Genomic DNA, 15,751 nt, shown 5'->3' on the forward strand with positions numbered 1-15,751 from the left:
AAAACAGGCGTCTCCAACCTTTTTGTGAGCAAGGGCTACCAGAATGGATAAAACAATCTGGACAGCAAATTTTTTGATATAGTCTACTCAAAACTTATTTGTTTTACTTATTGATTTGTGTGAACATATTATTTTGTACTTGCTTTATGATTTAAAATGTATGCTGTTCAAAAAGAGCAGCTATTTTTAAAATCTGGAAAAACTATAACAGCTGTTTCAGGTGTATGTTGCACAATGATAAATAAACAGAAACGTCTGGTTCACAAAAAAAAAACAAAAATGAAAGGGCTCAACTTAGTTAAGGAGAGTGAGGTAAAGTAGGCAACCTGGGTCTATTATATTTCATGATGTCATGACTTTCACACATGGAGCGAGTTAAACTGCTTCTCAGCAGATCTCTTTCGCCAAATGACTCAAATGGGCAATGAAATTTAATCATAATGAATTGCAGAAAAAGGACTGTAGGCTACTCCATGATACCAATGACATTGTAATAATCTATGTGTTTGATATAAAATCTCATATGAAAGCTTTTAGGTCAGTTATGTTGCATGTCTTACAGAGTGTGTGTTGATGATCTCTTCAATAGAAATGTAGATGACAGGTTTGCTAAGTGTCACCATGTCAGAGTACTCATCCACGTTAAACTTTTCCTCTGGAGCTGGAACATCGCAAGCTGCCTGGAAGAAGCCCCTGGACATCAAAAATGACAATAAACAGTTTTAAGCAAACACATTTAGAGATAAAGCACGTGTCTATTTGGATAAGTGCAGCTGTGGCACAAAAAGCAAGAATCCTGTGAACTATCAGGTCTATCAACAGATGTCTCAGTGGCACACAGAGGTGCTGAGGATTGGGATAGGAAAAGAAAACAGCAGAGAGATTCCAGTAAGCTTGACTCACCAGGAATGGGCTATAAGGTCAGTTAGCATTTTCAACCCCCCATCTCCCACACACACATACGCTGATGTTTATGTAGCGGCGACACGCACTGCTGATGCTTTGCTTTCGCACAAAAACATTTCCTCACCTTTTCACCTCTACTTCCATATACCCTCAGCCTGTTCTGAACCTCAGTTCCCACATAACCTCTGCATTCTTCTATTTGTAAGTGAATTCAAATCAGATCTAGACATTGCGGATGAATCATGCATATCCTTGTTAAATGACATTCCAATAGGCCGAACAGATCTTGCTCAAATTGACACATTTTTAACTAATGTGGCCAATAGGAGTATGAGTGACATGTTTTGGCTTTATGACAAATACAAAAATATCTTTCATTTGTTAACTCCACTGAGAAGTAACAATAAAGATTCTTCTGCTAAATTTTCCTGCACAAACTAAACTAAATTGCTCCGTTCAGTTCACCTCACCTAAACCTTTGATATGTCTGGGAAATGTAACTGTTCATGGGGGTGAGGTGGTCGCTCTCGTCCTCAAACAGTTTGTTGGCAGCAGCATGCTGTAGCATCTTAGCCACTGAAGCCAGGTTCCTCCTCTGCTCTGAGTGCACTTGCCCTCCAGCGGTCATGTCGATGATATCAAAGCCATCTGGAGCCACAATGGCAGGGTTCATGTACCGGTAATACAACAGTGTCCCTACGATCTGTCCAAAGAAGATAAGACCGTTCAGCATTATGAAGTTACAGTAACAGAGACATTGATGCTATATAAAAGCCTTCTTTGCAATTTTATTAGGTCAGATAAGCAGTGCTAATCCAAGTCCAGTGCATGTTAAAATTGGGGTTTACAATATATGGATCCTACTAATATATCCAACATCTGACCTTTAGTAATTCATCCTCTGTGGCGTCAGGGAATTTCTCATGAAGTGTGTCCTTGAGAACTTTAGCAATATATCTCATGCCATAACTGCATGCAAAAAAATAAAACAGATGTAAAATTATGCAAAGCAGAAATAAACAATAATATTTAACCTTAAAAATAAAGAGTGGTTGGCAATACACTGACAATGTAATCAATTAAAAATGTGTTTGGAAGTCTTGTACTGTACTGACTTAAAAAAACTGTACTGCCCCCTTGTGCACAGTGTATGCTATTAAACATACTGAAAAAGGGACTCTTCCAGACATGCATCAGTTTAAAAAGCCGAGGTCAAACTCTGTGCTTACGGGATGGTGTCCAGCGATGACATGATCGATGCGAGCACTTTGTCTGTGACTGTGCGTAACATCTGATTGGAGGATTCCAGTTTGGCCCTTACTTCCTCGTGTGACAGAGCCTGCTCTGGTGTGACCTCATACGGCAACTTACTGAGAAAGTTCAATGATTAAAGAAATTATAACATTAGCAAGTACGTTTTTTGTATTGTGAAATAGATTCGGTGTAATGTAAATTAGAAAGATTAGTAGAAAAAATGTTGTGGTACATAAGAGTGTATTTGTGTATAAGCAAGGACTTTTGTTTTAGCGTGTGAGTGTTTGTACGAACCTGGCCTCTCCTGTAGCTGTCTCCAGTTGATTAACCCAAGCTTTGTAGATGTCTACAGGGTTTGTGTTGATGCCCAGGTTCTTGTCCTCGATGATCTCTTTAACAACAGGTCCTAGTAGTTGCCTGAGGGCGTTCTGCCCACGAGCACCACGATAAAAGCTCAAAACCATCTTAATGACTGTAGGGTTCCCTGTCACTATTTCCTGGATATGATCCACTTTGGACCTGCAAGGAAGATGACAGCAGAGTTTCAATGATATTTGTAGGGCTGCACGATTACAGGAAAAATGATGATCACGATTGTTTTGCTCAAACTTTTGATCACGATTAAAAATACGATCATTCTTTTATTGAAGAACTTTTATTTTTTTATTTTATTACACTTTACAGCCATGTATAAAATATTATATACATTTTATAGGCCTATATTATAAAATATTTTATTGTTTTGTAATATCCACAGCTCCCATTCTCTTAGATCTTTTTAAAACATTTAAAATAATTCTGCAATATTCCGCATAGATTTTGCAAAAGAAATCCGCATAAATAACTAAAATAACTCCTTACACACACAGATTCCTTACAGCTGTACTACTATTGCAGCAATTAAAGCAGTTCAGTTTTAACTGTCAAAATTATAAAATCTTATATTATATATTATCTTTTATTTATTTTAGAGCCTTTTTTGTTTGTTAAATTAAGGTTTTTGATAATGACCAAGCGGTGTCCGACAGCTAACGTCATGTTGACGTCTTGTTTGATCAAATGGGCCTCTCAAATCAACACTTCACTTGCCTACAATAACATCTATATAAAATATATATTTTCAGCATATAACAATGTTAGTTTAAATGTTTATTATCAACACACTATTTTTAAAAAAGCGGAGCTCTGTTGCTCGCAGGCGCGACAAGCTGCAGAAAAATAATGAATCAAAGCAAAACGAAATAAACATGAAACGAAATTAACATGCAGGTTGCCTTACCTTACACATTCGCTATGCATCAGTCTTTTATATAGATTATGCGCAGTATTTAAGGTTTTAATTCAGTTCTCCATATTCCCCGATGCGCTGAATGTCCTGCTGCTGGCGGAGACGCTAAACACTGTTGCAACAGGTGCATGTTAATGTGCGTAGTGGACTCGTGCAGGTTAAATGTCTTTCTTTTACAATTTATTAATGTCTCAACGTTTCTTTTAATTAATTATATTAAAATATAAAAAGGAGGAAAAGCCTAAAAAATCAAGAGGCCTGTAATGTTAAAATTGATCCGAAACGCGACCCGAGGGGCGTAAAAAGGCTGAAATGCAGGGCTCTAATATATATTTATATCAAATTAGAATTAAACTGAAATAAAAACAAAACATTTTGGAATAAAAAATGCCTATGATATGCCTTTTATGTGGCAATAATTTTTTTAAACCCCTTGCTGCTCACGGTGCTTATTGGAAACATATCCTTGGCTAACTTACATTATACGCAATCCGTTATTGTTGTTTGTGTCGTGGATGTCGGGGATTTTTTTATTGTTTGCGGCTTGTGTCTTCAGCTATTGAAACGCTTGATATTTCACGTTTGGACGGAACAGGAGCACAGTTTGCACAAGATTCGTAACTTACCTGATCAACATCACTTTCCTCAAATCCGAAATATCCAAACAATGGAGTAGGCCAATATGACCCTTTTTGGGCATTAAACATACATATTTCTGCACTTTCTTCTTGTTGCTTTGCCATTATGTTTGTTCAAAAATGACTGTAAATCTTGTGATGCTAACGTATTTCTACCATAACACAGACTGCGCTTGCAAAGATACACTCCGTTTACTCTGACTCTGCCCATAACAAACACATTGCTTGATTCTAGACCGTCTGCTTTGTGCTTGGTCTTTGCACATTAATCGCGACGATTGTCATTAATTAATCGTGGGGCACGCATATCGTTATCATGATAAACATACGATTAATCGTGCAGCCCTAGATATTTGTATAACAATGTCAACTTTTATTGCTATTTTCATACATGTTTATAACTACACGCACACATAGGTTAATAATGATGATTAGAAAAACATTAAGCAATGCTGCCATAGAAGTTATCAAGTATAATTCAATCAATCAGATTAAATGGGAGCTAAAATAGTTTTATAGTCTTATAGTTTTGTTCCTATGTTAAAGGGACACTCCACCTTTTTGAAAATATGCTCATTTCCAGCTCTCCTAGAGTTAAACATTTGATTTTTACTGTTTTGGAATCCATTCAGCTGATCTTTGAGTCTGGCGGTAACACTTTTAGCATAGCTTAGCATAATCCATTGAATCTGATTAGACCATTAGCATCGCGCTGAAAAATGACTTTTTAAAACTTTTTTTAATTTAAAAGAACAGTATGTTGGATTGTGGTCAAAATTGGTATTGCAATCACAAAACTTGTGGCTAAAACTGGTACTGCAATCACACAACTGGTGGCCAATACACAAAATGACAACAGTTGAGGGCTGCAACTCCACTTTTTAAATGACAATATCCTGGCCGGACCACTGTTGTCAGTGAAATAAAAGTATTTTAAATAAAAATTATTTCTTAATGTCTAGTGACATATCAGGGCCACTTTATGATTAATTGGTATAAATTTCTTACATACTGTTCCTTTAAAACTTCACTCTTCTGTAGTTACATTGTGTACTATGACCGGCGGAAAATTAAAAGCAATGATATTACGCAGTGTCCAAAAATAGTCCCCTGCTATTGAAAGAAACCAAAGGGACTATTTTTGGGCACTGCATAACATCATTGCTCCTGCTGCAGCCATGGTTCGGCAGCAAAGTCCTTGATTATTACGCAGAATGAGAGTGTAGTTCCTAGCCATATCGGCCTAAAAAAATCGCAACTTTTAATTTTTCGTCGGTCTTAGTACACGATGTAACTACAGAAGAGTCAAGTTTTAAATAGGAAAAATATTGAAACTCTTTGGTTAATTTTTAGCGTGATGCTAATGGTCTAATCAGATTCAACAGATTATGCTAAGCTATGCTAAAAGTGGTACCGCCAGACCCGGAGATCAGCTGAATGGATTCCAAAATGGTAAAAATAAAAATTTTCACTGTATGGGGAGCTGGAAAATTAGGATATTTTCAAAAAAAGTGGAGTGTCCCTTTAACATTCCAAAATGAGTCAAGTGTACTTAGTTACGTATTTACAGGCTATTATTGTAAGTATTTGTTACTCACTTAATCTCTTCCCGTAGGGCAGACTCAAAAAGCTTAAGCAGCAGGTATTCTTCTCGCTGGTTAGAGGCATAGTTATACAAAGTGAAGATGACCGTGTCCATGAACTTGGTGGATTTGTTCTGGGGCATTTGAAAGATTAGCTTGGCCAGGTACGATGGGTTGGTCTGTTTAATGAAAGAGATCTCATACATTACAAGGCACAACTGAAAGAATGAACAGCTTTAATAACTAAATACTGTTAGAGTTTCTTAAAGTCTACTATTGTTATGTTGTATAATGTGTTTCTTAAATACCCATTTATAAACTTTTCAGTCCTCTAATCTGAGAATGGCACAAGCAAGTGATTACTGAACACTTTGAATCGAATGGGAAAACACATTGAGTGCATTTACATGCACAGCCTTAAAGGAATATTCCATTTTCCTAAAAGAAAAATCCAGACAATTCACCCACCACAATGTCATCCAAAATGTTGATGTCTTTCTTTGTTCAGTCGAGAAGAAATTGCAGGATTTTTCTCATTTTAATGGACTTTAATAGACACCAACAACCAATACTTAACTAAACACTTAACAGTTTTTTTCAAAGGACTATAAACAATCCCAAACGAGGCACAAGGGTCCTATCTAGCAAAACGACCGTCATTTTTGACAAAAAAAACAACAAATATACACTTTTAAAGCACAACTTTTCGTTTAGATCCGGTCGTCATGCGCTAAACGTTACCCGACGCAATACGTCATCACGTCAAGAGGTCACAGAGGATGAACGCGAAACTCCGCCCCAGTGTTTACAAGTGGGGTGAAAGAGGACCGTTCCTACATTGTTGTATGTCAACTGATACTAATTAATGTCTTTGTGTCAGTTTATTGTTTACAATGGTCCGCAAATGTGCGTTTTATATATGTAACACGTGACCTCCCTAAGTCACTACGCATTTACGTTAGGTCGCGCTGGACCGGACCTAGACGAAAATTTGTGCTTTAAAAGTGTATATTCATTATTTTTATTGTCAAAAATGACAATTGTTTTGCTAGATAAGACCCTTATGCCTCGTTTGGGATTGTTTATAGTCCTTTGAAACTCTGTTGAAAAAAACTGTTAAGTGTTGAGTTAAGTATTAAATGTTGGTGTCTATTAAAGTCCATTAAAATGAGAAAAATCCTGCAATGTTTTCCTCAAAAAACATAGTTTCTTTTCGACTGAACAAAGAAAGACATCAACATTTTGGATGACATTGTGGTGAGTAAATTAACTGGATTTTTCTGTTAAGAAAATGGAATATTCCTTTAAGCCGATTATGCTTTATAAACGGATAACACGTGGAGTCATGTAAACACATAAAATGGTTTTCTTTAATCAGGGAAAGCCCATAAACGGCGTAAGCAAAAACCGATAGGCACAGGTAGTTTTTTGCTCATTACCCGGATTTCGTGTGGCATATAAACGCCTTATCCGGCTTTCTCATGGTTTTGTCCATGTGCGCATGTCTCCGCGTGTGAAAGATAAACGTCAGACGCGGAAGTAAGCGCCAAGTAACGCATAAAAGTCTCTGCTCTACTAAAGCAGTTGGCAGAGAAACTGTTAAAATAGAAGCTCATGTTACATTTACATGTTCTGCACACACGAGACGAGATACAACAATACAGCTTAAGACAGATATGCCGTTGACTTTTTGAACGACTATTGTATACTATAGGTGGTGACGTCACTGCCTGCGAGAAAACTGATAATTCTTCAAGTCCCATGTAAACGCAGTTGTGCGCATAGCCGGCTTATTGATTTGCATGTAAACGCATGAAAACAGTTTTCTGTAATAAGCAGATTTTTGATAGTTATCCGCTTATTCTGTGCATGTAAACTTACTTATTAAAGGTGTTTACATGCACAGTCTTACGCCGATTATGCTTAATAAACTGATAACACGTGGGGTCATGTAAACACGTAAAATGGTTTTCTTTAATCGGGGAAAGCCCATAAACGGCGTAAGCAAAAAACGATCAGCACAGGTAGTTTTTTGCTCATTACGCCGATTTCACACGGCATGTAAACACCTTAACCGGCTTTCTCACGGTTTTGTCCATGTGCGCATGTCTCCGCGTATGAAAGATAAATGTCACACGCGGAAGTAAGCGCAAAGTAACACATAAAAGTCTCTGCTCTACTAAATCAGTTGGCAGAGAAACTGCGAAAATAAAAACTGACGTTTTATTTACAGGTTCTGGAGACACTAAAAGAGATAAAACAGTGTAGCTTAAGACAGATATGCCATCGGCTTTTTGATCGACTATTATGTACTATAGGCGATGAAGTCACTACCTGCGAGAAACCTGACAAATCTCCAAGTCCCATGTAAACGCAGTTTTCTGCATAGCCGGTTTATTGATTTGCATGTAAACGCATGAAAACAGTTTTTTATATTAAGCTGATTTTTGATAGTTATCTGCTTATTCTGTGCATGTAAACGTACTCAGTATCACTCTACTCATTGACCACGTTTACATGCACCCTCATAATGCGATTATAATGGGATTTTGGGAATACTGTGATCACACTTTACCTCATGTTAACACAATACTTTGATAAAAATGACGCGATTAAGCTCATAATTGCAGCAAGCATAATAATCGTATTAAAACAGGTGGCGTATGCAGTTTTTAATCGTAGTATGCGGACATATAAACACTTTAATCACATTTATACCGCACTAACTGAAGTGCGCATGTGTTTTTGACACGCACCTTAAGCCCGAATTCGTTTTAAACTTGACATTAAAGGGCGATTTATAGTCCTGCGTAGGTTCTACGCCGTAGCTCTGCGTAGCCTGATGCGCACCTCGCAAAAATTTTAACAGCGCATCAGTTCTACGCGGACCACAAGCGCTGTGATTGGTCCACCAGAACCCCTCCCGACAGGTAAAAAAAACTGCGTCATAGGTATTTCCGTTTGCGACGGTGAAAACAAAGAATGGCTAAGTTGAGGAGTGATTTAACTCAAACTGCAACAAAAGTCGCTGATTATTTACATCCATCATTGCTGGTCTTCTCAAATTATACACAACAAGTTGCTGTTTCTTCTTCGTTTGTGGCTTAACTTGCAAAGCTTCTTCTTCTTTGGCGTTCGCGCTGCTACTGTGGTTACATGCGTGGTTACCAGCGGCCTGCGCTCGTGTTTGCACGTCGACGCAAAGGTATAAATGAAAACCGACGCGGAACCTACGCCGTAGGACCTACACACGACTATAACGAGCCCATAAGACGCAGAAGTCTGCTTTTATTCATAAATGGCTCAAATAATGCGACAGCAGCGTAAAAACCGCTAACGTAAGTAAATTAAAACAGTGGACAGTATATGTGAGTTCATGATTTGTGCTCTGCATTGGGCTATGTGTGAATAATAGGGGTGGCACGGTTCACAAAACCCTCGGTTCGGTTCGTATCACGGTTCTAGGTTCAGTGCGGTTCTTGTTGTTATTTTTTCTTTTAATTTTTAACACTCCAGAAATGTATTATCTTATTAATGTATTAATTATCCATAATTTAGGATACAGTATTAAAAAAGTTATATCATGTAATCATGCACAAACTGAATTTGACTTTAAGCACATTATTGGGACCATCTCTGAGAAAAGCCAGGTGAGATTTTGATATAGCAAGAGGGAAGACATTGATGATTTCAACATGCTTTTCATTTATTTGGCAAAAAAGAGAATGTGCATTGCCATCTACATTAACTTATGTGCCTTTTTAACACACAAAGATAACTTGCATTTATCAAAATGCCTACTTCAGTGTAGCTTTAAGATTTATCACTGAGAGGCTGCTTAAATACTGCAGAGAGTATATGTGGATGAGAGAGAAACATAACGTTTACACCTGTTATATTTAAATCCGTCTCTTTTGTCCACTTTTGACCATTTCTGTCCTGATTACTTTAAGGGGCAGTTTATGAAATAAGATCGCGCAACTTTCACAAGCTAGCAAAATGACACTACGCGGAAATCAGCCGCTTTCGTTTTATCAATGAAAGGCTAAAAATAGCGCTGAATACGAAAAGACGTAAAACAGTGTTCATTACCTCAGATTAGATAAATGGTCGGAGAGAAGGCTGTCGCGTGTGGTTGTATCTATTGTTTTATTTCCGCTGTCATCATAGGTAACATAAAATGAAAAATGTTTCCACACACCAAACTTATACGACACTGGGGCATCCTCCAACTCCGGGCAGTCTTCCATTTCTCTCCCTCTTGCCATTTCTATACGTAACATGACCGGCAGCACTCACTCTCCACAGCAGTCACCTCTTCTTTCGCGCTATTCGCGAAAGGGGAACACGCTATCTGGGGTCACATACAGGGCATGAGGCTACATTGCGCATGCCATGAACCGTTGAACCGTACGGCACACACGCGCTCCGAACCGAGACAAGCGAACCGAACGGTTCGGATTTGTTTCATGAACCGTGCCACCCCTAGTGAATAATAAGCATAAACAATAGCAAATAATCCGAAAATAAAAAACTGCATGTAAACAGGAGTGAAGAGGTTATAGCTCCAGTCATGTAAACATCTTATTGCGATTATGTCCTTACTCTGATTATATTATAGGAAATAATCACGCTATTGAAGTACATGTAAACGTAGTCACTTTTTATAACAGTTTTATGCGTTGCTTAATGAAACAGAATGCTTTGCCACAGAAAATAAACTAAGTACCAAATATTGTCTAAAAACGGTGGTTTATGTACTGTTGAATGTACTGACTGACTAAAAATCAGAAAACAGAAGAGAGAAAAAGATCTTCTTACTTGAAGTAGGTAGAATAGATGTTGATAGGCTTCTAGTTTCTTCCTCTTGTCTTTGCTCAGGCCCTTGATGCCCTGCTTTTCCCCCGTGAACAAATCCTCTTTACTCATCTTATTCTTTTTGCTCTTCATCGTCTTGCTATGTGACACTACATCCTGCCAGAGAAGAAAACATAGTGGTAGATAAAAATTAGAATGGGTCGAAATGCAGTGTGTCAGGGCAGTATATGATTTCTGTAACTAACTATAATAAGACTTTAAATTAAGGTAAAACACACACAAACTATTTACATTAAATGGTAATGTAATTTTTATAAAACATACTCAAAGATATTAAAAACATCAAATGAAACCACAGGGGGAAAAATTATCTAACCTGTAGTGTGATCCTGTTCTTTACCAGCAGGCCAATTTTAATATCCATCAAATTCAGATCTTTCTCCATTTGGTGATTAGCACGAATTTTGGTGACCACCTCCTCTCTGTGTCGCGTCAATTCCTGTTCCTCCTGTAGATCGAGGCTACTTTGTTCCAGTAGGTGCACAAAGTTACGGACCACTGAGAGAGGGGGGTGCTGAGAACCAGCTGTTTGAGGAACAAACCAATGTAATTTTACATATACAAACTAATACAACACAATCTTACCTATACAAACTAATACGTACAACACAATCTAAAATATGAGGAGCGCAGATTTAAAATCCCCTAAAAGCCACCTCTGTCAAAAATGAGATCATTATATTTACCGAATATCAAATCCGCTTAATCCTGGCCTCAGGTCATTCAAAAATACAGATTTGTTGGCATAGCAGTATCTATTAAGAGTCTAAACAAATGCTAATTTACAGAAAAACATGATGCACTTAGAGTGTTTTGCATATGAGCTCTTTATACACAAACTAATACCTAATCCTTACAACCAAACATAATACATTTCATATCAAGTACTATATGTATAAAAAATACATACATATAAGTGCATTTAAAATAATATAATTAATAGCAGAATAAAAGTAATAATTTACTCACTCAAAGTTCTGTAGTCAACTCTTGCTTTATTGGCCTTGAGAAAAGCTTGAATCTTCACTATTTCTGCCTCCTGAACAACAACAAAAAGATGCAGTACTGTAAATGCTTTGAAATCTATGGGCTCTATCATACACCTGGCGCAATGCAGCGCAACGCGCAACGCAAGTGTATTTTGCTAGTTTCGACCCGGCGCAATTATAATTTCCACGTTAAGCGCCACGTTGTTTAAATAACAAATGCATTTGCGCCCATGGGCGTTCTGATCTAAAAACGAGGTGTGTTCAGGCGCATTGTTGGGGCATTGCTATTTTAAGGCAACTAAAATAGACTACACCATTGACCAACAAAAACCTGCTCTAAAGTTTTAAGTCAATGACGCAATATGTTTTTTGTTATTTAAAGAGCGCGTTAGAAATATGCGCCTATAAACGGAACGACAACGCAGGTTTGCTTATCACATATGAATGCTCAGCAGCACAAAAATGCTTTTAAATATAAAAAGATTAAAGGATTTGAAATGTAAAAGATTTTAGTGAGTCTCTTGGACATAAATGAGGACCGATTATGAGACGTTAGAAGGTGTAAAGAGCTGCTTCACCTGTAGCCTGGTAAGTAAATAAATGCTTTGCTTTAAACAAATGAATCTATTTTTAAATGTTTTTAAATGCTATTATATATGATGACTCTGTACCTGTGGATATGGTGAGATGAGAAACATTTTAAGTAATGCTTTTAAAAAAATCCCATATGACGCTGTCCAAGTGCTGAAACGCTTTGGCTCTTCGCACGTTAGTAAATTTTTTATCTCTTGTTTGTTACAAATAAAATATTTTTAGAGTACAAACCTTTTCTTGTAGATTTGCTAATTATTTTATGAGATTACAATGATTATATAGGATATCAATACATTTACAGCAATTAAAAGCCTGCTATTTTCACTTCTATGACTGAAAGAAAACGGCTTTTAAAAGTTGTAATAATTTTTTTTTTAAATTTCAATAAAAATAAAAACAACAATTTTTTTTTATTATTCTTAAACTGGGGGTTTTCTTCCGTATCTTCAAAGTCCGTCATCTAAATAGGGATTAGACATAGCGCCAGCGCAACTGGCTTTTAAAGGGGATGCGAGATAAGACTCTCATTGGTTTATTACACGTTCCGCCCAAAACACACCCATTACTCATTAGGGGAATATGAACAACCCTTTTTGACACTGCGCTCGACGCACAAACCATTTTCCCGTCGTTAAATTAGCAAAAGTGGAATCGGACACGCCCATTTAGACGCCGTGCGCTTTAGACAATACGCTTAAATCGTTAAAATAGGGCACCATGTGTCTGATATAGAAGCTACTTAATGACATGAATTTTGCATAATAACTTACATGGTCTTTGAAGTACTGCAGTCTTTTTGTGTACTTTCGTTTATCTTTCCACATTTTCACCCATGACTGTAACTATATTGCAAAGGAAACAATGTTTTATACTGAAGTGCAAAATCAAATATCATATAATCAATAAAATCTATGTATATAATATGATGAAATATTGAAATAATGGACCATCAATGATATAACTGTTACCTTAATTACAGAGTTCACACTGTTTTGAAATGTCTTCAGTCTGTCTTTATAGGCTTTCCTCTGTTTGTAGCCCTTCCAGGATGCCTAAAATGATAAGCCAAAACCCTCATCATACTGTTCACTGTTGCTACCTATTAGCGGTAGTTCATTTTCCATTACAACTAAGTTGAGTTACATCAATTTTAAAATTTACTATGCCTTTCATTTTTCTTTTTCAGTTATTTGTTCACACTATTTTTCATTATTTAATTTTTATAAAGAATATAAAGCAAGCATCAAATACAGTGCAGTAAATACAACGTGTAAGCAGTAAGCACCTGCAGTTTGATGACGCTCGGCTCTTGATTTTGCAGGTACTCCAATCTGTTTTTGTGGGCCCGCCTCACCAGATATCCACGAATCAGGGCCTGTAGCTGGATTATAAGCGGCTCATTGGCCAGCCAGAGCTGCTCTCTGTTATACTCAGCTGTTACACTACTTACAATACTCTAGTTGGGGAGAAAAAAAATGAATTATATAAACAATTCCTGAGATATTACAGTATATTTGAACCTGTCACCAAAACTGTGATCAAGATAGTATGTTTATAAGCTAAATAAAATATGGATATCCCTGGATATAAACCTGGATATCTTCTTTGCTGAGTTGTGAGCTGTCATGGATAAAATTATCTGGCTCCACCCATGTCCCTTCTTTGGTTTCAATGTCATAGAAGTAATCATATTTATCTTTGATCTTGTGTTTCACCCATGAAGTGCCACTGATCCCTACAGAAAACACAACAATACTGTAGCACATGCAACCTTAGGATTCAAATTCAGCCATTTTAAATGCTTCAAACCTAACAGTAATACATATTATTTATTTATAATATGAGTTACTTACAGTACACAGTATGAGTTATTGTACCTTGTTCTTTTCGAGTAGTCTGCAACTGAGAAAGTTGGTTCTGGTAGATGTTAGCACATTCAGACAAAACTGCTCTGAGACCAGCATCAGGACACTGCAGAGTAGTCAGTGTGGCTTTGCTATCTTCCTCAGATATTGCGCTGTTAATGTCTGCTATTGCCTCAGCCACTAAAATAATGTAGACAATATGTCCATGTTCAGGACTGAAAGATTTACATGCAAGAAATAATTATTATTTGAAGCTAATGCAAGCCTTACGCTTGAGTGCATCCTCCTGGTTTTGGTTAGCAGCATGCACTGCGTCTTGGATCTGGTCCAGCCAAAGTACAGCAGACTCGTCCCCTGAGCTCTATTACAACACAACACACAGTCCTGAGTCATCACACGCTCCACACAAACACATGTACAGGTCGAGCAAATAATTTGTTACAGACCGTTCATTTAAACAATAGTGCAACAGTGCAATTTAACTACAAGTAGTAGAAAACACATATATGGCGTTATACAGGACTATAATTGCTATGACTAGCTAAATAGGGGGTTTCTCTAAAATGAGTCTTTTTACATGAAATTGTGGAAAGAAAGAAGTAAAGAAAGAAAGAAAGAAAGAAAGAAAGAAAGAAAGAAAGAAAGAAAGAAAGAAAGAAAGAAAGAAAGAAAGAAAGAAAGAAAGAAAGAAAGAAAGAAAGAAAGAAAGAAAGAAAGAAAGAAAGAAAGAAAGAAAGAAAGAAAGAAAGAAAGAAAGAAAGAAAGAAAGAGATTATAAATGATGATGATGAAACATATTGTTGACACGTCAATGTTCAAACCAAATCTGCACTTTAAGAAAGGATGTGTTCATGTTTTACAAATGTTTTGTGTTATACTTTTAACACATTATGTGTCATTTTGTGTTGATTTTGTGTTAAAATAAAACACAAGTTGTGTTAAAAGTAACATGTGTTGACCCAGTAATAACCACATCTGTTCTAAGAGTGAACGCCCTTCTTGTAAAATTACAGTCCAGTCTGTAGTCTGACCACTTATGTATCGGTTACTGGTATTGAGTTTCTAACGGGGTGAGAGACAACTTTAAAAATAAAATCAAAGCATTTCCAAATCCGAATTGGGCATGGACCACTATTAAGAGTGCAAATGTGTTTGTAAATATTTGTTATATGGACTGGACCATTGAGCGGAAGTCTCACGTCATTAAGTATTTCCTGACATATGACCATGAGCAACTCCGACTCCAGACTCCCTAAGCTTTTGAGAGGAAACCAGCCTACAAACACATTACGCCCCACAGGAGCTTACTGATCTCCAAAAGATGTGACTGTCTAAAAGAATGACTAGTCTTCAGACGAGAAACTTGTAAGCCAAGTTTAATTCGACGAATATTTGATGTGTACAATTTTTGGGAAAAATCCTTCAAGGATGTGGACAGTGTGTGCGGTGCTGTTGTTATCTTTGATGTTTAAGGACTCACTTCAAGATTCGGGTAAGTCAATACAATGAAGTTACATTATGATCTCAAGACTCAAATAACAATTCTCGGACTAAAGCAGCAACTTTGATTGTCCCGATTAACTTGTGTGTGAGTGACTGACTCTTTGAGACTCAAGCCTGACCTAGCTGCCCTTTTTACTGTTTGTTAAAATAGATGTTAAATGTTGGGGAAATCTTATTTGTCTATGATAATAATGTAAATCAGAAGATTTTGAGGAATTTGATAGGTTATAAACACAGTTTGTTCAATACTCAT

General features: G+C 37.0%; 1 protein-coding gene across 1 annotated transcript in view; it reads right to left on the bottom strand.

The window, feature by feature from the left end:
• The window catches only part of iqgap2 (IQ motif containing GTPase activating protein 2), a 64,314-nt gene that overhangs the window by 6,431 nt on the left and 42,132 nt on the right, over window positions 1-15,751 (bottom strand). The window contains exons 16-30 of the mRNA XM_073860220.1: window positions 14,266-14,356; window positions 14,008-14,175; window positions 13,723-13,865; window positions 13,416-13,586; window positions 13,099-13,182; window positions 12,901-12,972; window positions 11,517-11,586; window positions 10,864-11,072; window positions 10,491-10,643; window positions 5,685-5,848; window positions 2,455-2,679; window positions 2,136-2,276; window positions 1,791-1,875; window positions 1,377-1,609; window positions 561-693 (exon numbers count right to left, since the gene is read on the bottom strand). Of these exons, the coding sequence (XP_073716321.1) occupies window positions 561-693; window positions 1,377-1,609; window positions 1,791-1,875; window positions 2,136-2,276; window positions 2,455-2,679; window positions 5,685-5,848; window positions 10,491-10,643; window positions 10,864-11,072; window positions 11,517-11,586; window positions 12,901-12,972; window positions 13,099-13,182; window positions 13,416-13,586; window positions 13,723-13,865; window positions 14,008-14,175; window positions 14,266-14,356 (2,142 nt within the window). The remainder of the gene's footprint in view (window positions 1-560; window positions 694-1,376; window positions 1,610-1,790; window positions 1,876-2,135; window positions 2,277-2,454; window positions 2,680-5,684; window positions 5,849-10,490; window positions 10,644-10,863; window positions 11,073-11,516; window positions 11,587-12,900; window positions 12,973-13,098; window positions 13,183-13,415; window positions 13,587-13,722; window positions 13,866-14,007; window positions 14,176-14,265; window positions 14,357-15,751) is intronic.

The sequence above is a fragment of the Misgurnus anguillicaudatus genome, chromosome 22, assembly GCF_027580225.2.
Source record: "Misgurnus anguillicaudatus chromosome 22, ASM2758022v2, whole genome shotgun sequence".
Taxonomy (NCBI): Eukaryota; Metazoa; Chordata; class Actinopteri; order Cypriniformes; family Cobitidae; genus Misgurnus; species Misgurnus anguillicaudatus.